Source organism: Pseudopodoces humilis, chromosome 3, assembly GCF_049639895.1.
Source record: "Pseudopodoces humilis isolate 2021_Gansu_Grassland_sample_001 chromosome 3, ASM4963989v1, whole genome shotgun sequence".
In the NCBI taxonomy this organism is placed as follows: domain Eukaryota; kingdom Metazoa; phylum Chordata; class Aves; order Passeriformes; family Paridae; genus Pseudopodoces; species Pseudopodoces humilis.
Genome location: NC_142202.1, coordinates 108,558,008 through 108,583,814, shown reverse-complemented (window position 1 = coordinate 108,583,814; position 25,807 = coordinate 108,558,008). Strand labels below are relative to the sequence as shown.

The 25,807-nt window shown below is 42.6% G+C and overlaps 3 protein-coding genes across 7 annotated transcripts in view; 1 reads left to right on the top strand and 2 right to left on the bottom strand.

The window, feature by feature from the left end:
• The window catches only part of CLIC5 (CLIC family member 5), an 82,643-nt gene extending 81,892 nt beyond the window's left edge, over nt 1–751 (bottom strand). The window contains exon 1 of the mRNA XM_005528766.3: nt 614–751. The gene's annotated coding sequence lies outside the window, so the exon portion shown is untranslated. The remainder of the gene's footprint in view (nt 1–613) is intronic.
• Nucleotides 752–2,678: 1,927 nt separating this feature from the next.
• ENPP4 (ectonucleotide pyrophosphatase/phosphodiesterase 4) lies at nt 2,679–10,657 on the top strand. 3 transcript variants are annotated; one of them, XM_005528765.3, is made up of 4 exons: nt 2,679–2,770; nt 4,503–5,367; nt 6,272–6,442; nt 8,817–10,657. In XM_005528765.3, the coding sequence occupies exons 2-4, from the start codon at nt 4,545–4,547 to the stop codon at nt 9,179–9,181; spliced, it is 1,359 nt and encodes a 452-aa protein (XP_005528822.2). In that variant the 5' UTR covers nt 2,679–2,770; nt 4,503–4,544; the 3' UTR covers nt 9,182–10,657. The 3 variants fall into 3 exon arrangements, with proteins under 3 accessions (XP_005528822.2, XP_014113147.2, XP_087909893.1); XM_014257672.2 differs by lacking the exon at nt 2,679–2,770 and adding an exon at nt 2,808–2,827; XM_088053767.1 differs by lacking the exon at nt 2,679–2,770 and adding an exon at nt 2,910–2,989.
• A 2,681-nt stretch (nt 10,658–13,338) lies between these two features.
• ENPP5 (ectonucleotide pyrophosphatase/phosphodiesterase family member 5) lies at nt 13,339–25,738 on the bottom strand. Of its 3 annotated transcripts, none has more exons than XM_088053414.1 (4): nt 25,640–25,738; nt 21,521–22,390; nt 18,209–18,385; nt 13,339–16,884 (listed from the first exon to the last, which is right to left on the bottom strand). In XM_088053414.1, exons 2-4 carry the CDS (start codon nt 22,383–22,385, stop codon nt 16,514–16,516), a joined length of 1,413 nt encoding a protein of 470 aa, XP_087909540.1. In that variant the 5' UTR covers nt 22,386–22,390; nt 25,640–25,738; the 3' UTR covers nt 13,339–16,513. The 3 variants fall into 3 exon arrangements, with proteins under 3 accessions (XP_087909540.1, XP_005528821.1, XP_014113129.1); XM_005528764.3 differs by lacking the exon at nt 25,640–25,738 and adding an exon at nt 24,207–24,293; XM_014257654.2 differs by lacking the exon at nt 25,640–25,738 and adding an exon at nt 23,931–24,071.
• Between the last annotated feature and the right edge of the window lie 69 nt (nt 25,739–25,807).

The following is a 25,807-nucleotide window of genomic DNA, read 5'->3' as shown; positions in this document are numbered from 1 at the left end:
CTCTTTTTGTTTGTATCCTCCATGCACAAGCAGTGCTTTGGATTAAATGGGCACTAAAAGCTTAAGGTCTAAAAAAGCTTAACAGCTGTTACTCTTTTATGGTTTCATGAAACGTATATTGACCAGTTTTACTCCTCTTAATGTAAGCATACATATAACTCACCCATTTCTTGTAGCCAAGCACTGTAAATGGAACCAAAAGCTGTATTACACTCATTAGATACATATTGGCTAGACCAGTTCAGAGCTGCTGTGGTGTACTGCCTGTATGATGTGTCAAACTGGGCACACCACATTAGGCTGGGCTCGTGAATAAGTGAATACTGCAAATGGTTTTCAAAGCATGTGGGCAAGGGTAAACAAGAGATTACTCACACCTTTTAGTGAATAGCTGAATGAGTGTGCTGCAAAAGTAGGCTGGCAAAACAGCCTCAATGCTTAAAAGTTGTCTACATCTGTGCATAAAGTTTTTAACAAGAATTCAATTGTAAAGTGATGAAATTGGTCAAAATATTGAACTTGCTCTGTTACACATTCCCTGGAGCTCTAGTTCACTCTGAGTAACAAATATTTTTAAGGCAATACAACAAAGCAATTTATAAAGGACACATACCTCTCCTCCACATGATCAGATGTCATGTGCATATTCACAAAGCTGAATTTGTATAACCAAAAAGAGACTCAGAGAAAAAAAAACACCCAAGGACCTTGGCTTGAACTTGACACATAACACGTGAGTAGCTGCAAGAATTCTTATCTAGCTCACCTGGAGATGATTTTTTTTCCTCTTTTACAGGCCTGTGTTTTGCCACACCTGCTACATTTCATAAATCAAGGTGAATCAGGGGCGTGCCACTTTATTCAGCCTATTGTACCACATTTAGAGCCACTCTACAGCTGGCACATATAGCTAGCAAAACCTGCCTAACTCATACATATGTGAAAGCCATTAGTACGAAACAAGCTGAAATCTACACCGCCTGCAGAATAAACATCTAGCAGGGTACACAGAATGAAATTCAGATCTACTTCAGTCAGTTATGAAGCCATAAGCATGTATTTTTCTCAGTTTTTCGGATGAATTTTAAAATAATGATGACTTGTGCTCTGTGCTATTAAAGAACGCTTCATTTGTCTATTTACATAGAGCTGATCTCATTGTTTTTCAGCACCAGTAACTTAACAGGTTTTGCAGAATTACTAATCCCTTCTCATAATAAAAAGGAAAACCATGGGAATGTAAACTATTTGCCTTAATTTATGAAACAAACTTACACCAGGACCCAAAACAGATCTCAACTCATTATACCACTTACTGCTGCAGTGGCACTCAAGAGTACATTCAACAGCACATGACCATTTTATTCTGAGTTTTAGGGTAAAAAAAATATTTTTTTCCTCAAGAGATCACAAAAAGGCGATGTGTGTGAAAGAATACGAACAGCCAGCTTACAGAGCTGTGTGACCAAAAGGGAGATGGAGTCATGGAGGAGTCATGCTGACAAAGCATCACTGCCTCGGAAAGGTGACAGCCTGGGGCTGCCGGGCACCTGCAAAGGAGGCAGGAGGAAGGTTATGGGTGTGCTGGGAAAACACAGGGACACTCCCAAGGACGTGTCCCATCACAGCCTCACCTCACGAGGCCCTTCTGCAGCAATAGGAAGCCCAGCAAACAGCCCCGAAGTCAGCTGCATCCCGGTCTGGAGGTACAACACATCCCTGACAAACCCCTGAGCTCCCTGAAAACACCAAACTGCTCTGCTCGGGAGGGCTTCATCCCACAGCCCCCATGGCTCCCCTCAGCTCTACCTCCTTCATCCCGGTGTGTGGCAGCAGGGCACTGCTGAGGTCACTCGAGAGCTGTGTCCAGTTCTGGGTGCCTCAGTCCAGGAGGGACATTGAGGGGCTGGAGCGTGGGCAGAGAAGGGAATGGAGCTGGGGAAGGGTCTGGAGCACAGCTGTGATGAGGAGCAGCTGAGGGAGGAGCTGGGGAAGCTCAGCCTGGAGAAAAGGAGGCTCAGGTGGGACCTTCTGGCTCTGCACAACTCCCTGACGGGAGAGGACAGCCAGGTGGGGTCGGGATCTGCTCCCAGGGAATAAGGACAGGACAAGAGGTCATAGTCTCAAGTTGCACCACGGGAGGTTTTTAGTCGGACATCAAGAATAACTTCTTCACAAAAAGTGTGGTTAGACATTAGAATGGGCTGCTGAGGTAAGCGGTGGAGTCACCGTCCCTGGACGTGGTGTTTAAGGAAAACACCGGGAGCTGTTTAAGGAAAGACTGGACATGGCACTGATAGACATAGTCTAGCTGACAATGTGGTCATCGACCATAGGTTGAACTCGATGATCGCAGAGCTCTTTTCCATCGAATTGACGCCGTGACTTTGAAAAAATCCCCACTGCCCCCATGTGCCCCTCACGGCCACACCACAACCCCTCTCACCGCCCGCCCCTCACTTGCCGCTCCCCGCCCCGTTCAACCCAGCCACGCCCCATTCATCCCAGCCACGCCCCCCGCACCGCAGCCAATCGGATCTCCCGCCAGCGGGCCCGCAGCCAATCACAGCGGGCGGAGGCCGCGCTCACAGAGGAGCTCCCGTGCCCCCCCCAAGGCCCGTCAGTTGTCGGTTGGGGTTGCGCGGGAGGCGGGTGCGCAGGCGCTGAGCACCCCCTTCCCCCCCACCCCTTGCTGCCCCCGGTCACCTCCGGTCACCTCCGGTGCCGCCCGCGCGTCCCGGGCCGAGCGGAGCCGGAGCGGGACCTCACGGTGGGGCCCTGGCGGGGACGGGACGGGGGTATCCCTCGGCGGGAAGCTGTGGGGGCGGTGAGCTCGGTGTGAGTGCGGATAAGGGACAAGCGCGGGGGAAACCGACCCGGAGCGCCCGGTTGGTCGGCGGTGCCGCGTGTGTGCGCTTTGCAGGCGGAACAACCTCCGTTCTGACCGAGCCGAGCAACCCCAAAACCTGGTCGGGAGGTTCGGGAGCAGGTGGTCTAGTGCCGGTGGTCTTTCACGGCTGGGTTGTTTTGCTGGGTTTGTGTGGGGTAGAGTTAATTTTTGGTTATAACATGCCTCTTGTGTATGTGGCACTTGTAATGCCACACCGCTTTGGAGCATTTCGAAGCGAACGCTGCGGGTTTGCGTCTCACTGCGCTGTGGAAAACTGGTTGTGCTTTTTAAAGCACCGTACAACATCGAACGGTGATTGGCAGCTGCGTTGCTCTTCCCATTTCTTTTCTCCTTTTTCTTCTTTACAAGGGTTTTTTGTCCTCCAAGTCCTCTGTGTTAAGAGATGCCTCAATGCTGTTTTAAACAATCCTTGTAACTTTTGTATCTTCTGCAGGCATTTTAACTGCTGGGGGCGGGGGGTGGCTTCCCGTGCTTTGAATTCTCGTCGCTGCTAAAGCTGCAGCTGACATTAAAGCGCCTTATACCTTTAAATTAAACCTGCCGTTTTAAGGAGTTTGCGGGAAGGGGTTGACGTTAAAAATGTTGGGAAGACAGCTGCTGTGCCTTCTAGAATCACAGTTTGTCTGCACATAAAGGAAGATAAAGGATAAAAGAAATACAAAGAGAAAATTTGTAGTAATAGGGCTCTTCTTGAGAAGCAAATACACTCCCTAACAACATTGCAGAAGGTTTTGTGAAACCTGGAGCTTCACTTTCTCTTAAAGACGGAGAGCATCATTCTATAGAGCCTCCACATGAACCTTCCTAAACAAAGTGCTTAAGTCACATACAAGACATTAAGAGGGGGTAAAAGCTTACAGATCATACCTGGCACTCATAATGATCATTCTTTGCTGAGAAATACTTACCACATAGCTAAGGTTATTAATTTTGATTTTTTTTATAGAGAGAAAAGTGTGGTATGTAAAGGACAGGTTTAAATGCAGTTACTGTAGATGTAGAGCACTTAGAAGGAAAGCAGAAGTAGAAGTTACGCCTGGCAGTTCTGTGTTTGGAATAAGCAATGAGTAAATGAGAATGTTGAAAGGCTGAAAAGCCTTCCAGCAACTCTAGAGGGTGGAAACTAAAAAAGGAAAATTACAATTATAGTAGGAAACAGGCTTCTGATCTGAACAGTGATGTGTAGTAAGAATTTAGGACTGCAGAGGACTCTTAAATGTGGGTCCAGAACTGTTCAAGTGCCTGTGCTTGAACATGAGGAAAAATACTGATTTTCTGTCTTAGAATGTAGAATTGTAATAGGACACGCACAACAATGGAATAACTTATCAAAAGAAAACTCTTCTTCTTTTCCTTTAATCTGCAGTGGAAAAAATCTCACTGTTCATTTGTTTTAATATATGAAAAACTCTGACAATATGTGAGAAACCCCTGAAGTCAGTAGGGAAATCTGCTGTTGACTTGAGTGGTTGCTTAGACTGGGTGTTTTGGAATTGCCCTCTTGAAGGAAGATGTATATAATGTATAGCTAGTTAAACTGGTCACAGTAGAATTGTTTTGGTTACATGCCTTGTCTGTTTAAATTTCTCAGGTGCATCTGATTACGTGCTGGAAGCACTTCAAAGTCTCCACAATGAACTCGATGTTGATGTTATTTTTTACTGGAATCCTTCTCTGTTGTGCTCGCTCAGCTGGTGACTCGGTACCCAGGTTGCTTCTCGTGTCCTTTGATGGCTTCAGGGCTGATTACTTGGAAACCTACAAACTTCCTCATCTCCAGGAATTCATTGAGGATGGTGTGCTTGTAAAAGAAGTCACGAATGCTTTTATCACAAAGACCTTCCCAAACCATTACACCATAGTGACAGGTTTGTATGAGGAAAGCCATGGCATTGTGGCTAATGACATGTACGATGCAGATGCCAAGAAAAAATTTTCACAGTTCAACGATTCAGATCCCTTCTGGTGGGATGAGGCAGTTCCAATTTGGGTAACAAATCAACAACAGGGAAGGGGAGCAAGTGCTGCTGCAATGTGGCCTGGTAGTGATGTAAAAATCAACAACACGACCCCTCATTTCTTTATGAAGTACAACTTCTCAGTGACGTTTGAGGAGAGAGTGGAGAGAATTGTTGCATGGCTGAACAGCTCTGACCCAGTAGTCAATTTTGCTGTGCTCTACTGGGAAGAACCGGATGCAAGTGGGCACAAGTACGGCCCAGACGACACCCAGAACATGAGCGAAGTGTTGGAAGAAGTGGATAAACACGTTGGTTTCCTTATGAACAAACTGAAGGCATCAGGTCTGTGGGACACTGTTAATGTCATAATAACAAGTGACCATGGAATGGCCTCCTGTTCTGCAAAGAAGCTGATTGTCCTGGATGAATGCCTCGGGCGCAATAACTACACCCTGATAGACAGGACTCCGGTTGCTGCAGTGCTGCCAAGGCAGAGTATGTTTGGGTTTGGTTATTTCTTAAGGCATATACTGAGAATTAAATCTTGTTTATCTTGCCTCTAAAAAGTATGCAGTATCCTAGACTATTCTTATCTTTTGCAAAACCTATGGAGTTCATGTTGCAGAACTTTGACATAGTAAGTAAGCTAAAGATGGTTTATTTAGAAGTTTGTTTTGGCAAACAGTGGAACAAGGACAGTTTCTTGTCCAATTGCTGTGGCTGATAAGCATGACCCTGGTGCAGGTGGTTGATAAAGTAGATAGGTACTTATTTTGCCTGCTCTCTTGTTGCTCACTTAGCCTATGCAGCTGTAATTCACACTGAGGACGAAATAAACCCATGTGTTTATTCAGAATAAAAAATGTCATTGTGTAAATTTCCAAGTAAGAATCTAGTCCAAACCTTGATTGTTTTATCACTTCTGTTTTTGGGAGTGAAACCTAAGATTTCATACCATTAATTCCATTTTTGTATCTCAGAGGAGTCCCCAGCAGGCATGTCTGAAATCATGACATTGCTGGCCTCTCTGTGGCCAGACTAATGAACGAAGTGATTCATATGGTAAAAAAACTTAAAAAATATTGCATTGGATAAAGTATTGACTACTTGAGGGGGTGATTGTTTTCTCATGATTTCTCTGCTTGAATTTTTCCCTTCAAGCCCAGATGGTAAGTTGAGTTGTAGGTCCAAACCCACATCTGGGAGGTGTCTGATTTAAAATGAAAGCAAATTTTGAAATTCACCTCAACCAATGTAGCATTTCATAAGGGGCATGAAAAAATAACTTTCTATGTTTTTTTTTTTATAATTATTTTGAAATAATAGGTTTAATGACAGATAATTGTAGTAAACAGGAGTTAATTTCCACCTGTTTCATGTGCAATATTTCCCTTGGCAGACAAAGAAGATGTGTATAACTTACTCAAAAATTGCAACAGCCACATGAAGGTTTATCTGAAAGAAGAAATTCCAGACAGATTCCATTATCGCCATCACAAGAGAATCCAGCCCATAATTCTGGTGGCAGACGAAGGCTGGACAATCGTACAGAACGAGTCCCTTTCCAAGTGTAAGTGTGTGCTCCTCTGTGGTTTGTGGGGGTAAACTGCCTTGTTTCTATTCCAGCCAGCTGCAGGATGGTTCTCATTTAGCAAGGGGGAGTCCTTTCACTTTACAGGTTTAGGAACAGTGCAGAATTTTCTACGACATTCTCAGCCTGCGCCTGGAGTGTTTAACAGATGAGGAGGAGACAGGGAATATTCTGTTGGCTGAAACACTTTGTCATGTTTGACTTAATAGTCTGAGTTATCTTAAGCACGTTAGCAGACTGTCTCAAGCTTTCCTTGGAGTGTGTTTTAACTTTTTATTGTATATAAAGTATATATGTAGGAGTGCATAAATTGAAGCATGCAACACACAACATTTAATATTACAATACATGTACTAGGGAATGAAAGTAAATGTCAGGAAATACTAAAAATAGTAGGAACACAGCAGCATGTTTGAAAGACAAAACTTAACAGGTGTCACTTCTCAGTGCCTTGCTAAGATGTGCACATTCTTCCTGCTAGAATGTCGAATTACACATACGTGTATATCTATGTGTATCTATTTCCAGGTGTTCCACACACAGGGTTGTTTTTTTTGGCAGACAAGGAGCATGCATAATTTACTGAAAAAATAAAACAGTCACATGAAAGTGTATCTCAAAGAAGAAATTCCAGGTAGATTTCCTTGTAATAGTAAGAAAATTCAGCCTGTAATTCTGGTTGCAGATGAAGGCTCAGTGTGTGTGTGTGTAGTGTGTGTTCAGAAAGTGATTGGACAGATTCTTGGTAGGAAAATCCATTAATAGAAATAAAATATAAAAGTACCAACTTTTGGAAAGTTTCTGAGCAGCCAACAGCTTGGCCTGGTTGGTAGGGTCAGGGATATCCCTCCTGGATGCTTCCCTGTACAACTGCTGTTAGAGACAGGTGTTGAGTGGTGTAAAATCCTGGTTGCACCCAGTTTGGCTGATCTTACTATCTGCCCTTTGCAGAATTAAGTTCAGTTTTTTTCAGTATTTGTACAGAAGTACTGCTTTTTAATGCAGGATGTGTTTATATTTTAATTTCCCCATGGATTTGCTACAATTATCTTCAATTTGGCAACATGTAGCACAGGTGTTCTCTGGTCGGAGTTCCCTTTTTCTTGATTTTGGTTAGATTCAATTTCATGTACCTATAGATAGTTAGTAAGTGAATATTTATGAGGAACAGCATTGTATCAGTTGAAGTAAATCTCTTTTCAATTCAATTTTGAAGGCTTCCCAGAATCAGGCAGGGGAGATTTTAGCCTAAAAGCCTGTTTAAAGTTTATTGTCTTCGCAGACAAATTGTCAGCACAGTGATTTCCAAGTGTACCAGTAACTCCACACACCAGAATCTTACTTCAGAGGTGAAAAATTGAGAACTTCATTGGAGAGGGAACTTGGAGTAGCTCTGTTCAGAACAAACAAGTAGTAAAAGGCAGGGAAAACAATCTAGAAACATGAGTCAAAACAAGCAAGATGTGGTAACAGACAGAATGGTGGAAAACATTAAAAAGGACTAGAGGAAGCTCACTGAAGTGGTGTGATCTAATCAGTTGGAATCTGGATGTTTTGCTTCAGGGAAGCACCCAAGGAAACACATCTTGGGGATATTCCTCCACTGTTACTAAGAAATGGACTCAAATGCTGTCAGTACTGTGCTGTGTGTGCTGTGAGAGACTTCTGGCACCTTGGACAGGTTTTTCAGGAATGCTATTAGGAAATTTGACAATTTTCTCTTTAGCTGTTTATAGTCCATTTTAAAATCCTTCCAGATGTCCAAGTACTCCTGACCTTATAGCCAGAAGGTTTTGCTGCATGCCTGTCAGAGGCACAGTGATCTTTGTCTTTTGGTTTTGACTCTTTGGGTATCCCTTCACCTGAAGTACTTTATCTGATAAACACGAATTGAGGGTACTTAATATGCTCAAACTGAACACTAGCAAGGGAAAGGTATCTGATTTTTTAATAAGTAAGTAAAGTGTCCACTCTGCAAGGAAAGATGACTTTCCAGAATCTGAGAAGTAAAAATTTGCCTTCTAGCTATTGAGTCATTGTGGAGTTGCAACCTCCTTTTCAACTTTCCCATGAAGTATGGGAAGGGGAACACTGGAATGTTAAGTACTGAAAGGAAAAGAGATTAGTGGGAGGGAGAACCATGTGGGAAGGCCAGTATGGGAGAAGACTTGTGGGGTTTGGGGAAGAGGGAAGGAACTCTGGCTTCCTTCTGTGGTTGATCCAACAGCTGCTTTTATGTTGTGCATTAACCTTTGGTTAGAACACGTGATTTGGGGTTGGGGGAGATGGGGAGGGGAGCAGTGGCTCTGCAGCAGAGGCTGTGACAGTAACTGTGTGCTCTGCCCCGCTGCAGTGGGGGACCATGGCTATGACAACGCCCTGCCCAGCATGCACCCGTTCCTGGCCGCGCGCGGTCCCGCCTTCCGACGCGGCTACAGCCACGGCAGCCTGGACATCGTGGACATCTACCCCATGATGTGCCACGTCCTGAGGCTCGCCCCGCGGCCGCACAACGGCACCTTCGCCAACACCAAGTGCCTGCTGGCTGACCAGTGGTGCATCAGTGTTCCTGAGGCCATTGGGATCGTCATCGGGGTTTTCATGGTTCTCAGCACTTTCACCTGCATCATCATCATCTCCAAGAACAGAGTGGCTCCTTCCCGGCCCTTTGCCCGGCTCCAGTTACAGAGTGATGACGATGATCCTTTGATTGGATAGCGCGGAGGGAGCTGAGCCTCGCTTCCTACGTTGTGATTTCAGGAAAACAGTTTCAATTTGCACTGGATGGCATTCTTTGTTTGATGCACTTTATCTGTGTAAAATACTGTACAGCCAGACCCTGCTGATTTGTGTGACTAGTGTCATATAAAAATATTTTCATAACCAAACAGTGACCAGGTGGCTTTTTACTGGAAGAGATGCTTAACAAAATAAGGATGCTTAGTTTTTCATTCAAGCCTCTGAACACTTTCAGAATGAGACTCCAGAGTGTGAGTAGCCAAGATAGACAAAGTGAATTTTAATATTTATGAATGATAATTGCTTTTTTTGTACTAAATTAATATTGACTACTTTTAGTGTTGTTGCACCTGTGTTGGAAAGAAAAACTTTATTGAGAGCTAGGAGTTAGTTTTGTTTTGAGAGTATATTCTGGTGTGCCCTTAAATTTGGGGAAAGAGAAGATCCAAAACTTTTGTTTCTACCCTAAGGCAGCAATGTGACAAATTTCTGAGAAAGGAAACAGAAGTCAGTGGTGAAGGAACTGGTGCATATTTCTTCTATTTTAAGCAATAAATTATGAGGTTCAGCACTTAGAAGCTTGGGCAGGTGGCTCTGACATTTCTGGATATGTGTCTCTGGATGACTTTGATCCACAGGTCCAGCTGGGATGGCACTACTACCTTATCTCTAGAAAGTCAACTTAACCTGGGAGTCTGAATTACCCAGTTTCATCAGTTTTAAGTGTAAAATCACTGCTTCTAAACCCTGTGGAAAATTTCTCAGGAGTAAATTCTGCTGAAGGTGTTTTTGACATAAAGGTGGTTCTGCCCTGTGTACCAGCTCATAATTGTCTCTTGAAGGCTGTTGTGCTAAAAAGCAACAAATCAAAGTTTGATGTGCAAGTCATCAAGCAAGGATTCCAAACTCATATTTTAAACCCTGGAAATTTAAAGGAAGAAGTTAGCAGATCTTATCTCAAAAAACAAATTATAATGCTTGAGGTACATAGATGGAAATTCCTGATGAAGACCAGAGCTAACTGTTCTCTTAATTGAAACTCTTAATTCTTTGTTAATGGTCATCTAATAACTTGCTATTAAAAAAAATAGTTTGATTGAGAAAGCCTTAAATGGTACCTTGTCTTTCAGTGAGATTAAATTGTTATTGCTAACCCAAAAAGAGAACTACAGTTACCAAGTCCTTTTCTGATGGTTTTAAAAAATAAAGTGACAGAGGTACCTGGCAGCAATGGGGTTTCTCTTTCACAACTTCAAATTCATTGCAATTTGGTGTTGGCCACAGCCTTTTAATGATCTGATATGGAGGGAGCAGGAACTTTGGAGGGAAGGGGTTACTTTGAACTGGCCACTGGAAAAAATAAATTTGAGCTTCATAAATGTGTGGAAGTTTTATTAATGTGTCTTCCTCTAGAGATTCCATTATACTTGATTAAAAACACAATCCAAAACCTAACCAGTTCTGCTTTTTTTTTTTTTTTTCAAACTCCTAATTATTACTTACTAATGCTTTATTCTGAATTAATCTGAACTTGAAAGAGTTCAGTGTAATTGGAAGAGGCTCAGGCCCTTTGAAAAATCTGTGCTGCTATTGACAGGATACTGGATTTTAGCCTGTTGATATTCTAGAGCAGTAGCTGGACTGAACATGGAGTCACTTCCTCATCCTCCATATTTAAATTAATTATTACATACACCAAGACATCAGGTTAATGAGTAACTACAAAGAGAATGTGTTTCAGGGTAGAACCTAGGTTTAGATATGCCATAAAAAGGAGGATGCTTGAATTCCTGTGTTAGAGTTTTGTTAGGTTCTTGTAATTCTGGTAATCCAGAGTGGGATCCTCAGAGGGTCAGTCAGAGAATTACTGGAGATGCTTTGCATCATCTTTGTTTGGAAAGGCTTGACTGAGTTTACCTTTCTGGCAGACATCGTGTCCTCGTGTCATTGTGAATTTTGGGTTTTTTTCTAGAAGCTAAAACTGATTTTCTCCACTCTGTTCCTTCCCCCCAGCAGCTGTCACACAGCATGCGGTTGATGTGCTCTCAGTTCCTCTGTGAATCCCCTCCCAGGCAGGCAGCAAAGGTAGCAGCAAGGCTTTGGTGACCAGAACTGTAAATGCTGATTGAATCACGATAGCAGAACTCTGATCTGAAATAGCAATATTGCTACAGCTGGGGAAGTCAAGGTCTAAATGCATTTCTCCTCCTAGCTCTAGGCAGCCCCTTCTGATGGGAACTGCTACAGGTACTGAGCTGCTGTGAAATCAGCAAGTGGCTGTGTCTGGTAGAAATCCTTATCACCCTCTGTTCCTCCTCCCTTTAGCATGAAGATGGGAGAGTGCCACTGTGGAAAGGGTTTAAAGAGGGAATATAGGTGTTAAGTAGGATAAATTATATTCCAGTTGCACTGCTGATTATTTTCTTTTCCAAAGATGTGGTGTGGTCTGTAAGGGTGCTGAGTGTTCTTCTTGGCACAAAAGGTTTCACAGTAGCTCTTGTACATCCAGTTTCATACAGATCATGTACTAATCAACAGAATCTAGAAAAGACATCTTTCTGTCTTTAAGACATGCAGTTGATTTATTTAAGGATGATTATTTTTTAAAAATAGAGCTTTAAACATGACAAAACATTTCCACTGCCTCATTCTGGTTTGTGTGAAGTAATTCTCATGAAAGCCAGTAGCTGATTTCCTTTTGGGCAGCCAGTTCAGAACAAGAACAGCAAAACTGTGGCTTGTTCTTTCTCAAGGCTGCAATAAAGGGACAGTAGTTTGTGGCAACATTTAATGACATGCTAAATAGACACAACTCAGCAAAGGTCACACAGGGCAGGTTAATTCAGGGAAAAGTTCCTGCAGTTTAGAGAGGAATAGGGGATATTTAGTGACACTTCCCAGCACTGAAGGCTGATGTTAGACTGACTGCCTCCATACAGGAACTCTCCACACTGAGTACAGCAATGCTAGAATGTCCACCTCTCCGGGGTCCCGTGCTTTTTGGGCATTGGCATCATGGAAACAGTTCCAGAATTAAGGTGATTTCACCTGACTACAGCTCTGAAACACTGCTTTCAGTAACTTCCTGCCTGCACACTGCCTATGAAAATAAACCAACTTTGTGTACCTCCAAGGACCAGGCCACAGGGACAGATGTTTGCTCTAACATGCATGGCAGCATCTTTTACTGCAAAAAACCAGTAATGGAGGTTTGTTAATAGAATTCAGATTAGGATTTCATTATGGAAAGGCTGATACCACTATTGAATTTATTATTTTCACGTGCTTGCAACAATTTCTGTAGTTTACTATCTAATAAATGCTTATGTCACCTTTACTGTAGGGCAAACATGCCACCAAAGGTTTGTAAAGCAGCATAGATATGGTCAAGACAGCATCCATGGCATTATTTAAGAAGGGAAGAAAACTGGGAAGTAAACCTGTTAAATTTCCATTTCACAGAACAGGACCTAACCACTGAATGTTTGTCCTTCTCCCACATGCAGGTCAAGACTGTCCTGTTCACATTTCTAATAGAGGTCGGGGGTGGGGGAGGGAGGGGTGTTGAAATGAGCTGATCTTTAAGGTCCCCTCCAACCCAAACTATTCTGTGATTGTATGAAAAGTCAATTTGCACAACATTTCATCTTACAACAGGCTTGGCAATTCTGGGTTAATGGTTGAACTGGATGATCTTAAAGGTCTTTTCTAATCTAAGTGATTTAATGAATCTAATTTTTCTGGGGTTTTTTTTTGGTTTTTTTTTGTTTGTTTGTTTGTTTGGTTTTTTTTTTGAGAGTGTATTTCTTGTAGCAGCATTCCTGCAGCTTTTGACCAAGTCTGGAAGATTTTTTTTTTTCAGTTAAAGAAACTGGATTCCCACTATTGGTAACCGATAGCTGTTTCTTCCATATATGGCAGCAAGGTGGGAATCAAGAAGTCTGTTACATAAGAACTGTGACCTAAAATTCCAAAGTTCTATCACACTTTCAGTTATTTTTAAAAAAGGCATACACTTTGCAGAGTCCAGAGAATATCTGGGATGCATACAAGTTGAAAACATTCTCCCCCAACAATCTCCCCCCAGTTCAACTTTGTTTTCCTGAAGTGTTTTAAATGAAGCCAGCACTCCATGCTTGACAGCATTATAGCAAGGATGTATTTTAACTTCAGCATTTCCAAACAAGAAGAAACAAAGAAAACATTTGACATCTGAATGCTCCACAGGTCAGTAATGAAACATACCATGCATCATTCTTGGTTTCCAAGTTTAAATTACAAGCAGTACACAGTCTACTCAAATTCTCCTTCCAATAAACTTGTTTGTACATCATAGAAAGTCTCATATACAGAGAAACCAAATCCCATGTCCCCCGCCACCCAAAAAGGTGTCTGACAAAATGTCACATCAGAGAAAAAATAGCTGTTTTTCTCCAGTGGCATCATCTGTGCTTTCAATTTCATTAAGCTCACTCCCATTAAGCTAACTTAAAACAGTTGGGCAAATGTCCTAAAAAGGAACTACCCAAGAGCTACCTGCAAATACACTTAAGAATAAATGAAATGTTTGACCCTAATCTGAAATACCCAAATGCTACAAGATTCCCTTAATTTTTTTTTTACAAAGTTTTATTTTGCCCTCCTCAAAGAAGGGCCTCACAGTGCAATACAGAACAATGACATCAACAATTCTCACATTCATGTCCCCAGCCCATTCTGAGTATTATTGTTCCCAAACCCTTTGTTGGAGGAAACCTACTGCTCTATCCTTGTTTCCCATTTGGGCAAGTAAATCTAAGTCCCAAATGACTGATCAACACAAACTGCCCCCTCCTTAAAATCAAGGGTCACTTTGGCTGATGATAGAACTATGCTTGCCACAATTAAAGTGGGGTTTAAGGAAATGCTCTGAGATTACAACCCAGTTATTTTTACATCTGCCATGATCACTGCTATGAAATTACTGCAATAAGAAGAATTTCTACTACAGCAACATGTTCCAAAGTGCAGAAGCTACAGGTGAGGGTTATGGCATTGTTGTCACTGTTACTGCCTTAACAAAGCCTGCAGATCTCCTTTTAAACACACAGTCCATTTGTGCTACAATTCATCTTTAAGCTGCAAATAAGCAAGAAAAGGTTGACTCAGTGCATCCCTTTGCTGTGTGCCATCCACTTTTTGGAGGGGATTAGTAACAACTCAGAGGTCTGGGTTTTGTGCTCAGACTTGAGGTCTCTGAAAACTGCTGTGAACACGTTACTGCTGTGGTTCAGCTGGAGCCTCTGCAGCACTCAGTTTTACCTGTGCCAGCAAATTCAACTTCAGGCACAGCTGATGGCTAGCTGCACTAAGAACCAGCCTTACAGACCTTTTCCTTCATTTTTTTCTTAAGAAAATGGCAGTGCAAGAAAACAAGGCAGTTCACAGCACAGTAACAGCACTGAGTCATCTGGAGTTGACAGGATTTCATACACATCCCCCGAATCAAGGGCTTTTTTTCAGACTTGCATTTTTTTCTGCTTTCCTAAAGTTAATGTTACAGCTGAACTTTCAGCATAACCCTTAAGTTGGGCTATTTCATTGCCTTCCCTTGGAAGCATTCGCTGCACCCAAATGTGGCCTCTGGAAATGTCCACATCTGTCTGCAAGGCAGCTTGGTGCCAAGTGAGTGTCCCTGCCATCACAGAGGAGCACAACAGACCTTCATTGAGTCTGGAATTTAGCCCAGCAAAAGGAATTTTGTACCCCAGCCCTCGCCTTGCAGTACTGCCTGTCAGTTACACCCTTGATTTGGCAGAGCACATTTACATCCTTGTCCTCTGCTGGGGGGTGTGGATACAGACATAAATTGCATTTAAAAATACCTAATCTGCTACTTTACTAATTTTGAAAGTTTCTTTCTCCTTCAGGCATTGTACTCAGCAACAAAGTGCTGAGAAGTACTATCTATCATCTCACTGGGAGAAGGGGAGAAGTCTGATATTAGATAACTTTTCTCAACAACTACAGAATGTTTTTCATACAAACTTTAGTCAGCAGATTCTCACCATTTAAGTGAGGTCACAAAAAAACCCCACAACTACACTAGCAAGATTTATTGCCACAAGCAAAAGAATATGTGCCTTTGTTGATTCAGGACTAATATTTTTCCCTGACAGAAGTTTTCCTCTGGAAAAATAAACTCCAGTCCTACACCTTTTTTTTTAATTATTAAAATGTGCTTTTTCAGATTTAAGAACACATATGGCTTAAGATTTATATAGCTGCCCCTTAAACTGCAACTGTAATCCTGATCATCCCATTCCAAGACCCACCCAGACAGAGCAGACAAAGCACAAGACACAAGTCAAACTCAGAATCTTCAGTAGCAGACCAGGGACAAGACTGACAACACTCTGAAACCAGCTGGAGCATCCTTGTTCCTTAACTTATTCACCTCCCTTAGTACCACAGAAATAGAAGACTCCATTTGGATATACAGCTGTGGTGCTTGTACATGTCTTTATCCTGACAGCTGCATGGAAGTCCTAGAAAATTTAGTGCAGTGTACAGGAAACAGAAAAAGTAAAGACCTACATTTATCTGAAATCGTATCTAAAGTGGTAAAAACCTACATTTACTTAAATTAATTTTTAAAACATTAAGAATCAAGCAGTTTAATGCTGATTGCTAAAGGCAATACCACTTAAGATTTGTATTTTGGGTCTATAGTTAAGACAGGAATTTGAAGAAATATATGTAGCTCTAAATTTAGACACCTAGCACTGCATGACCTAGCTGAATAATAATGTTCTTTCCTGAAGGATTTAACCCTTAATCAAGTTATCTGTAATGGTGATCCATGCAAAAGCTTCCTTGGGCAGGGAAGAAAAATACTAACAAAGAAGTTAAGTACCATTCAGTGACTTGTTAAAATCAAAGAGACTCAAAAAATCCTCAAAGAATAAAACAAAAAAGAGGGTGGGAAATGAAATTACCATTAATAGTCTGTGAAGAGCAACCCAGTTGACGTTATTTCCCTAAAAATAGCCATAATAAGGTATTTGAGGTCTATTGTCACTACAGGTCTATATACACACAGAGCTTCCCAGATTTACCTAGGATATCTTCAAGCCCTGGAAGATGAAGTGGCTGCAGGGTGAAACAGGAATATGCTCTCTCTCCATCCCTGGTCTGTTCACGCCCCAGAGTACCAATGGATCAGCATCCATCTCCTTTCACTCCACATACTCATGCTGATCCACCTCCATTGTTTATTTTCTTTTGATAGGCTTATTTTAAGCCTCAAGCAGGAAATAATCCCAGGTGTTATTAATCTTGCAGCAGTGGCTGGGCAGCTTCAGTGTGTCGGATTTGCATGGAATTTGCTTGGGCAAGGACAAAATGCTTAACAAAAACTGCAGTGAAAACCAGAACGAGCAGGCTGCCCAGGAAGACTCCTACAACAGTGGAGTAGGAATCTGCTCCACGGGCTCCAGGAACTTTCTCAGCAAGTATATCCTTCACAGCATTGAAGGAACCATTGTTGGGCAGTGGGCTGATGCCAAGCAGATGGCACAGTAAGGGGTACAAGTCCGTAGCATTCATGAATTGTTTGGTGGTGTTCTTTCTGAAAGCTGGCCCAACTGCCAAAAAAATGGGATGCATTTCTGGTTCAGTGTTGTCATATCCATGATTGCCAACTAGAAATAAAAGATAGATAAAGGTCAACATCCCAAAGTCGCAAAACAAGCATTGAACGTTTTCCTAAAATTAGCAGAATGCAGAAAAGGCACAGCCATTCTTATAGAGGTTTAAAAGAACTGTTTTGATTGGCAGCACAAATGTCTCCTAGCACATAGCAAGTCTCAGAACTACAAAGGGAAAATACCTAAAAAACCCACAATGGAGAGCATTATTTACAAAGAGGGGGAAAAAAAAGTGAGCTCATATGGCATTTAACAGCATTATCAATGGCCCACTGTGTACACCCAAAATTCCTTGATTTTTCTCAAGGAAAAGCTCCAACTTTGCAACTGGTCCAGAACTCTTAAGGAAAATTAAATAAAAACATGTAGAGTCAGACTGTTGGTGTGATTCCAAAGAGACACTGACAATTTCATGCACTATCAACTCCTCAACAAGGAAGAAGAACTGGTGGGTGCCCAGTGCCCATTGCTGGCAGGGACATTAAAACCTAGGAATGTGTCAAACACACAGGAACAAGAAACTCAGCAGCTACTGAAAATGTTATTAAGTCTTGCTGGTAACACCCGTCAGATTCATAACCAGCAGCAAAGTTCAAAAGGTTCTCCTTTAGAAATGTAAGAATTGACCATATGACACCTGTGTTTTAGGTTACCAAGAAGTTACAGTTCACTGTCTCCATGCTACCTGTAATAAATTTCAAAACTACAAGGTGAGGAACTTGAAAGTGTTGGGAGTTTTATTCCTTCAAATCACCTACAATACATTTTTTCCTCCAAGGCAAATGAAAATCACTGGTGTGCAGTAACACAATATCCAAAGACTTTGTAGCAATAGAATGAGTTTACTCTCAGTGTAGCACCCACACAAGCTGAGAACTCTCAGAAAATGTTCTTGTATTTTCCAACCCAACCCAAGCCTTCACCAGTAAATAAGTAAAACATAGTAAAACAACCCTATTTACCCTCTACTCAACACATTCAGTTACAACTTTCTTTTTTAATCTCTCAGGAAGTGCTTGTTGGTTTGCTACATCCTGAAAGACCTCAAGCATGGGGCCACTAAAAACAGGTGATTTGTCTTATCTCAGTTAGTTTAATGTTTAAAGAAACAGTAAGTGCAGATCCTCCTCCCTTAACAGTAGGGTGCTTCCCATCCCATCAGGGGAAAAAAATATAAATTTCACACACTTAAGCTTTCCCTTCCAGCCTTAGAAGAAATTAAAAATGAACACTGGTTGTTGATACTAGGAGAGAAAGTACCATGTATGGTCCCTGCCTTGGAAGATACAGCAAAATGTTATAAAGACAGAATACTTACTTAGAAAACCTTCAGTCTTGTTATGTACAATTTCCCATCCTTTATCAGCCACTGCTAAGATAGGCTGAATTTTACTGTTGTGTTTGTAATGAAATCTATCTGGAATCTGCTCCTTTTTATATACAGTCATGTTGGGATGAGCGTTGGCCAAAGCTTCATATACTTCATCCAGTTTGCCTTCAAACAAACAAGAGACGAGACAAAAATTAAACATACCAGTGTGTTTACTGAACTCATCAGTAGTTAAAATACAGCTGAAGGAAGAGGGCAAAATGCACTTTCCCAGAAGCAAGTTATAACTGTAAGAGATAACAGTGTGTGCACAGAAGTCCCTGTGAGAAATCCAAACCTTCAGTCACGTTAAGATCCCCCTCAGCACCAGACTTCACAGCCTGTTCCCAAGCAATAACAACCTTGCTAATTTTAGAAAAAAAATCCCTCATTTCACACTTATCAGAATGTAAACTTCTCACAGGAATGAGTTAGAAAGCACTCAGTTGTCTCCTGGAAAAGGAACCAAACCCTCCCAGCTCTATGTAAATCCTGAAAGCAAGAAGACAGCTCCTAAATGTGTCTGTGAGGTAATGGCTGCATTCAGGACAAATTCTGTCACCTAGCTGTCTGTGACAAGTGACACTTTTCATGTATTTTAAAAGCAGTTTGTTGCTTTCCTTTATTAGTCAATAACAGCCAACAGCATGAGCCTACTCCTCTGTATTTTTCCATATTTTTTTGCTCCCTTTCCCTTCCCTAGTCACAGTGAGCACAAACCCTCAAGAGCTCTAGTAACACTGAATAAATAGGTATTTTCCACTCCCAATTCTTTATTTGCTTATGTCCAATTTCTGAGCTTGCCTTTCCAGTAAAAGCCACTGAAGAGCCACCAGCAGTTCATCAAACTGGCTGGAACACCAGTGCACAGAATGGAGGAACCAGAACAGACAGCCAGGGACACAAAAGCAAGTTCAGGAATTGACATCTGACCAAATTTCATTCCCCACCTCCACTTAAGGCCAGACTCCTGTTGAGAGCCATGGAGTGCACACAACAGACTCCAGTGACACACCAAATCCCTGAGCACTGTGACTTAGGTAAGTATTTGTGTGGCATATGCAGCTGAATGCACAGTGTGTCTGCAGGCCCCTCTCAGACTGCCATTTCCAGTATCCATGGAGTGTTAAATGAGTGAGAAAAAATTGGGAGAAAGTGGCCAATGTTTCTAAAGAACCCATCTTGCTTTTCCCCCTCAGTTCCTAGAATCCAGTATAGAAATTCTGAAGAAAAATACTTTACTGTATACATTCTGAAGGAAACATTAATGTTCCTTATCTCAAACTGGCACAAAAAAAATTGAATCACTAAATTAAGAAACAAAACAAAGGTCAAGATGAAGCAGCAAAAGTAAAGGTATCAGAGATAGTTACAGCAACAAGATGAGGGACTCTAATGCAGCATTTCTAGGACTATATTAGTAATAAAGTTAATTATGCTATGTCAGCTTCTATGTGGGATGGCAGGGAGGACAAGCCCCAAATATAGCAAACTTGATTTTATATTAATTATGTGAATTAATATATTTATATTAAATGCAAGAAAACGGTCAGCATCACCAGCTGTGGTACAAGTATCTTCTTTGTGAACATCTAACTAGTTCCCCACACACACTAATATAGCAGCATGGTTAAATAACAGCTTTAATCCATCTCTTGGGGAAGCAATACACAGCCAAGCAGTTAAAAGAAATCGTTGCATTTTTAAGCATTCAAACTTTTTCTCAATCTCACTAAGTTTTACTATTCCCTTGGTTTAAGAAAGACCAGTTGAATAACAGGTGAAGAATCGGTGTTATATACTTAAGCATATATTAGCTCATACCTGAACTGACAGTGAAACTCATTGCTTTATAATAAAAATCACATCTGGAACCACTGAAGGAAAGAATTTTAGCAGTGCTCAAAACTAATTCTTGTTTATTGGTACTGTAATAAATACCTGAATCTCTGGGCAAAAATCAAATCCAAGCTGTTTCTGAAATCCACTGAAATGGCTTTCTTACTATTCTGTCATCTAATTGCAGCAGAGATACTGTTTCTTATCAGCATTTAGCAGACAGGAGAATCAAGTTACGCATCTTAAAGTTCTCCGTCACTGCATTAGGGAGGTTTCAGCACTGAAGTTTACTTTTACAGCTTCTTTATTTGCTAATGAGAACATCTTGGGCAACCTGTTTGCCTCTATGGGGATGAAGCTCCCAAATGTGGCTCTTTTATCACCACAGAGAGAAACAGCACCCACCTACAGGGCCTGACTGCTCAGGCAGCAGAGACCATCCAGTTTGGGCATACTCACATTTTAGTCCGGAGTATTCTTCAAATTAAAAATGACAAGTCACATTTGTTCTTGCACTTAAAGAACAAAGAACTTAAAGAATCTTGCACATTCTGCAAAACACTCTCCCTGACTGGGCATTAAACACAAAGTGCTATCTATCCATTAGTGATACAAATGTTACAGAATTCTTAAAAAACACCTTTCCAGAAGACCACCTTAAAATTCAGCTTCTAAATTAGCTTCTTTTTTTTTTTTTTTTTTTTTTTGTGTGTGGGTGTGTGGGCAGGGGTGTTATTTTCCAAGTTAACACTTTTGCACTAAGTGGTTTACAGTACTTGATGATGAAAATAAAAAGCAGATGCATTAGCGACACTAAACATACACCTGTCACCTCAGCAACCCTTCGGTGACTGCAACCAGATTTCAGATTTCAATTCTAACACTATTCTTGCCCATATTTATCACAATAAAAATGGTATGAATGTAACTGGCTGGCTGTTCAGCATGACAGGGGAAAAAACTCAAGTGAACTACAATAGCTGGCAGCTAATCAAATAGCCAACACAGGCTTTCTTTTTATCAAAGATCCCCATCTGTTCTCAGTTTACTGTTCAAGTTAGAAAACTAATTCTTCCACTATGGCTTCATCATCTTGATGAAAGGCAAGATATGTAACATTCAGGTGTTATCTATCTTGAGAACCATTCAGCCTTGATAATGCCATTAGATTATCTTACTTCTCAAAAGGACTAAAGGATCCTTGGCAATATTAGTCAGCAGCAAACAGATTTGCTCTCTTTTCTTTTCTGGAAGTTAATCCAGGCTTTTGACAGAGCCCGCAAGAAGAACAAAGGGATCTTGCAAGTACTCCTTGTTCAAGGCTGATGGCCTACTGCCATCAGTGCTGCTACCACCAACTCGGTCTATAAAATCTGGATACTCAAGTACCTCCTCAGGGAACATTACTGCTGTAGCTCCTACCTTCTTTTGGCAAAATGGCTACTGTAGGAGTGTGGTCGATGACTTCATAGAGCTCTCTGCTCACGTACTGATCAAGCTCAATGAGCCTTTCTGAGGACGACTGTGACATTCCGTGATCACTTGTGACTATGACATTTATTGCATCCCACAGCTTCGCTTTCTTCAGTTCAGAAATGAGATATCCCAGTTTTCTGTCAATGTCACTGATTACTGCTCCCATAAGTGGGTTTTCTGGGCCCAGAAGGTGCCCCATCTCATCAGGCTGTTCCCAGTACAGGAGACCAAAGTTTATGGGTTCTTCTGATGTAAACCAGTCAATGAGCTTTGCTACCCTGTCTTCAAAGGGAACAGATTCATTGTAGGGCATGTAATGTGTAGGCAAGACTCCATGTATTTTCACATCTGTTCCAGGCCACATAGCGGCACCAGATCTGTGTCCTTCCCTCTGGTTCGTCACCCATATTGGGCTGGCCTCTTCCCAGAACTTGGAATTGTGGGTGTTCATTTTGTTCAGGGAGAAGGTTTCGTTCAGGACAGGGTCATACATCTCGTTAGCGACGATGCCGTGGCTCTCTGCATAGAGCCCAGTCACCAGGGTGTAGTGGTTGGGGTACGTCTTTGTTATGAACACATTGGTGACCTGCCTGACGTGCACCCCGTTCTTCATGGCATAGTGAAAATTGGGAGTGGACACTCTGTAGATGTAATCCCACCGAAACCCATCAAAAGACACCAGCAGCACTCTGGGCTGGGCTGGCTGGAGAGACAGTGCACTTTGAAGAAAGAGTAAGAAAATTCCCAGGACTTTACAGTAACTGCTCATGGCTGCTCTGGAGGATATCTGTCCTCTCTTCTGAGGCAACATGGTATCTGTTGAGCAGAAATTGCCAAAGTCATAATTCAGTTTTAAGAATGAATGTCTAAAATATTCCTTATGTATTTATATACTCTCTAAAATATATTTTACAAATGCATGCAGTGACAGGACAGGGGGAATGGCTTCAAACTGACAGAAGGCAGGGCTAGATTAGATATTAGGAAGAGATTATTTACTGTGAGGGGGCTGAGGCCCTGGAACAGGTCCAGAGAAGCTATGGCTGCCCCATCCATGGAAAGGCTCAAGGCCAGGTTGGATGGGGCTCTGAGCAACCTGGTCTCGTGGAAGGTGTCCCTGCCCATGGCAGGGAGTTGGAACAAGACGACCTTTAAAGTCCCTTCCAACCCAAACCATTCTGTGATTCTAATTCTGATCACAAGACTCAAGGATTTTGACTACTCCTAGCTATGACAGGTATTCCTCATCTAACAGTCCTTATTATGTCCTTATCTGACAAAATGTGACACATAATTTCACATTGTATTGGTTTGTGCACCCCTGCCCCAGTTTCTTCCTGTTCTTCCCAAACAATCTCTTGTTGAAAACTCAGATATCTACTCAAAGCAAGATCCCTGTAAAAACCCTCACACAGAACTTTCCTGTCTGTAACTGACCTAAAATTTCATGCTAATATTCCCTACTTTTTGCTCAACAGCATCATTTAACCACAAAACCAGACATTGCTTAGCCCAGTCCTGCATGTGGGTTGTACCAATATTCCTGACAGTTCCCTTTAGGTTCCCATTTTTCAGCAATCCTTTGAGACTCAATCACCACTGAAATTCAGCTGGAAAACAATGAATTTGTAACCAGTAATTCCATCTTAATACTCAGAGTACATAAATATCCTAGTGAATATAAGAAGTTATGGTATAAGAAGCATCTGAATACCACTGCAACAATGGAATGGGGTCTCTGGCTGCCCCATCCATTGGGAATGTCCAAGGCCAGATTGGACAGAGATGGTAAAATGTGTCCTGTGCATGGCAGAGGGTTGGAATAAGATGAGTTTCCAACCCAAACCACCCTGTGATTCTAGGATTCTGCAACTTTCAGGCAGTCAAATGTTACACCAAACTTGCATGTCTCTCAAAACTAAAATCCAGGCTTTGAGTTCTGCTAAGAACAAACTGACATTCCAGAGACATAATTCCCTTTTCAGCAAACAACACAGACTCAGAGGCTACAGACTACCTCAGATCCACCTGATGGGGGATTTCTTCCAGAGGAACCTGAAGGATGAAGGGACAACACACTGTTGTGCTCATAGGAACCCCAGCTGCCAAATTAGTCACAGCCCATAAATTCCCCTTCTGGGGAGGGACAAGTATGGATTGAAGCCTTCTCAAGTGAAATCAGGTTTCTGCTTCTGAATTTTACACGACTAATGACCTCAGTATGATCTATAATTCTATTATTCTAATTCCTTAACTGCAAGCTCTGAATAAATAATAAATGACGGGTGGTTTGGTGTTTTTTCCGAGGCCTTTTCATACCGCTCTTCCCCGATACAGCCTAAGCACATCTACTGACCCGGGTCTCCGCAGAACTCGGCACCATAAAACTCTGGGGACCGGAGGGGCTCTGGGGGGACGAACCCAACGGACTGCCAAGGGCAGGAGCTGCCACACGGACACACGGACGGACAAGACAGACAGAGAAGCGTCCCGGGCCCCGCTCGGCGGCCGCCGGAGCTGGGCACTCGCGAATGCCGAGCGCAGGCCGCCATTCCCCACACGCAGCGCCCGCTCCCCCAGCCGCGGGCCGGAGGGCACCGGGCCCCCCCGAGCGCGGAGCCGCCGCCGTTACCTGAGGGGCCGCGGAGCTGCGGGTCCGGCCCCGCCCGGGGGCGGGCCCGGCGCTGTCACGCAGCGCGTGCGGGGCGGGCCCGGCGCGAGCGGCACACGGAATGGCGGAATTACGGAATTGCGGGGTCATTTGGGTCGGAAAGGAGCTCTGAGATCACAGATCCAGCCTGTGACCGAGTACCGCCGCGGCAACTGAACCGGGGCCCTCGGTGCCATGTCCAGTCTTTCCTTAAACACCTCCAGGGACGGTGACTCATTCCACCGCCTTCCTCGGCAGCCGATTCTAACGTCTAATCATCATTTCTGTGAAGAAATTCTTCCTAATGTCCAGCCGAAACCTCCCCGGGCTTAGCTTGAGGGCCTGTCCTCTTGTCCTGTCCCTGTTCCCTGGGAGCAGAGCCCGACCCCACCTGGCTGTCCCCTCCTGTCAGGGAGTTGTGCAGAGCCAGAAGGTCCCTCCTGAGCCTCCTTTTCTCCAGGCTGAGCTTCCCCAGCTCCTCCCTCAGCTGCTCCTCATCAGAGCTGTGCTCCAGACCCTTCCCCAGCTCCATCCCCTCTTCTGGACAAGCTCCAGCCCCTCAATGTCCCTTCTTCAGTTAGAAATAATAATAATAATAATAATAATAATTAAAAAAAACTGGTTTTGATTCTGCTGTTTTTCTATCAGCCCTTTTTTCTCCTCTTGTGTTCTGAGGCTCTAAATTTTCCATTTGCTTCTCAGCAGATGCTTTTCCCCGCCTTTTGATGTCCACACCCACAGCTATGGCCTGGAATGCAAATGAATTTATCTCTCCCCATCTCACTAGAACCTAAACTGCTGAGCTGGACAAAAATCCAGCCTTTCCTAGCTGAGGATCTGTGCTATATGTGAGTCTGAAGTGCGTGTCCTGTGTATGTACACAAAAATGGCAGTGTGCAAAACCATTATCCTCTTACTGGTGCATGGGAACACAAAATCATAGAATTGTCAAGGTTGAAAGAGACCTTGAGGATCATCAAGTCCAACCATATAGAATCATAGAATCAAACATGATGCTTATTAATCACTTTATAGCTGACACTGCCTATCTGGTGAATATATATTTATAAATTAATTTATTTCTATTTCTTTATATTTATTTATATATACATATATGTGATACTTTTCTCCCTTTCACCCTACCACCAGGGATTGTATTAGGGGACAAGGCTCTTCTAATTGTTTTCTTAATATCTTTTTTTTCCCCTCCTTCATTACTGCTGTCCTGTTTCAGGTGTGAGGCTGAGCTATTCCAAGTCTGGAGAATCACATTGCCTCTATGCCTGGTAGAACCCATGCGGATGTGGCTGTTCTGCACCAGTAGGACAGAGTTCATCATCTGATTCCTGACTGTGAACCCCACCAGAAACTTTGGAGAAAGGGTAAAAAAAGAAAAAGTTGTTATAAAACTGCACCTGTGTATATTGAAATCCCTTGCCGGGTGTCCCTCAGCTGCAATGTGCTGTCCCACGCTGTTACTCATTAGCTAGAAAAAATTGTGCTCACATTTACTGTTGGTTCAGGTTTGAGTTTGCGCTCTCAGATCCGGAGGTGTTGGGAGCTGCCTCTGCAGTGGCTGGGAT

What these genes read in the sequence shown, in the direction of transcription:
- ENPP5 (XM_088053414.1), bottom strand. Translation starts at nt 22,385, where the DNA reads ATGTTGCCTCAGAAGAGAGGACAGATATCCTCCAGAGCAGCCATGAGC. An exon ending in AGCCATTTTGCCAAAAGAAG is followed by an intron (nt 18,386 to 21,520) that starts GTAGGAGCTACA and finishes GTTTGTTTGAAG; the next exon opens with GCAAACTGGATGAAGTATAT. An exon ending in CAAGACTGAAGGTTTTCTAA is followed by an intron (nt 16,885 to 18,208) that starts GTAAGTATTCTG and finishes TTTTATTTCTAG; the next exon opens with TTGGCAATCATGGATATGAC.
- ENPP4 (XM_005528765.3), top strand. Translation starts at nt 4,545, where the DNA reads ATGAACTCGATGTTGATGTTATTTTTTACTGGAATCCTTCTCTGTTGT. An exon ending in TGCAGTGCTGCCAAGGCAGA is followed by an intron (nt 5,368 to 6,271) that starts GTATGTTTGGGT and finishes TTCCCTTGGCAG; the next exon opens with ACAAAGAAGATGTGTATAAC. An exon ending in GAACGAGTCCCTTTCCAAGT is followed by an intron (nt 6,443 to 8,816) that starts GTAAGTGTGTGC and finishes GCCCCGCTGCAG; the next exon opens with TGGGGGACCATGGCTATGAC.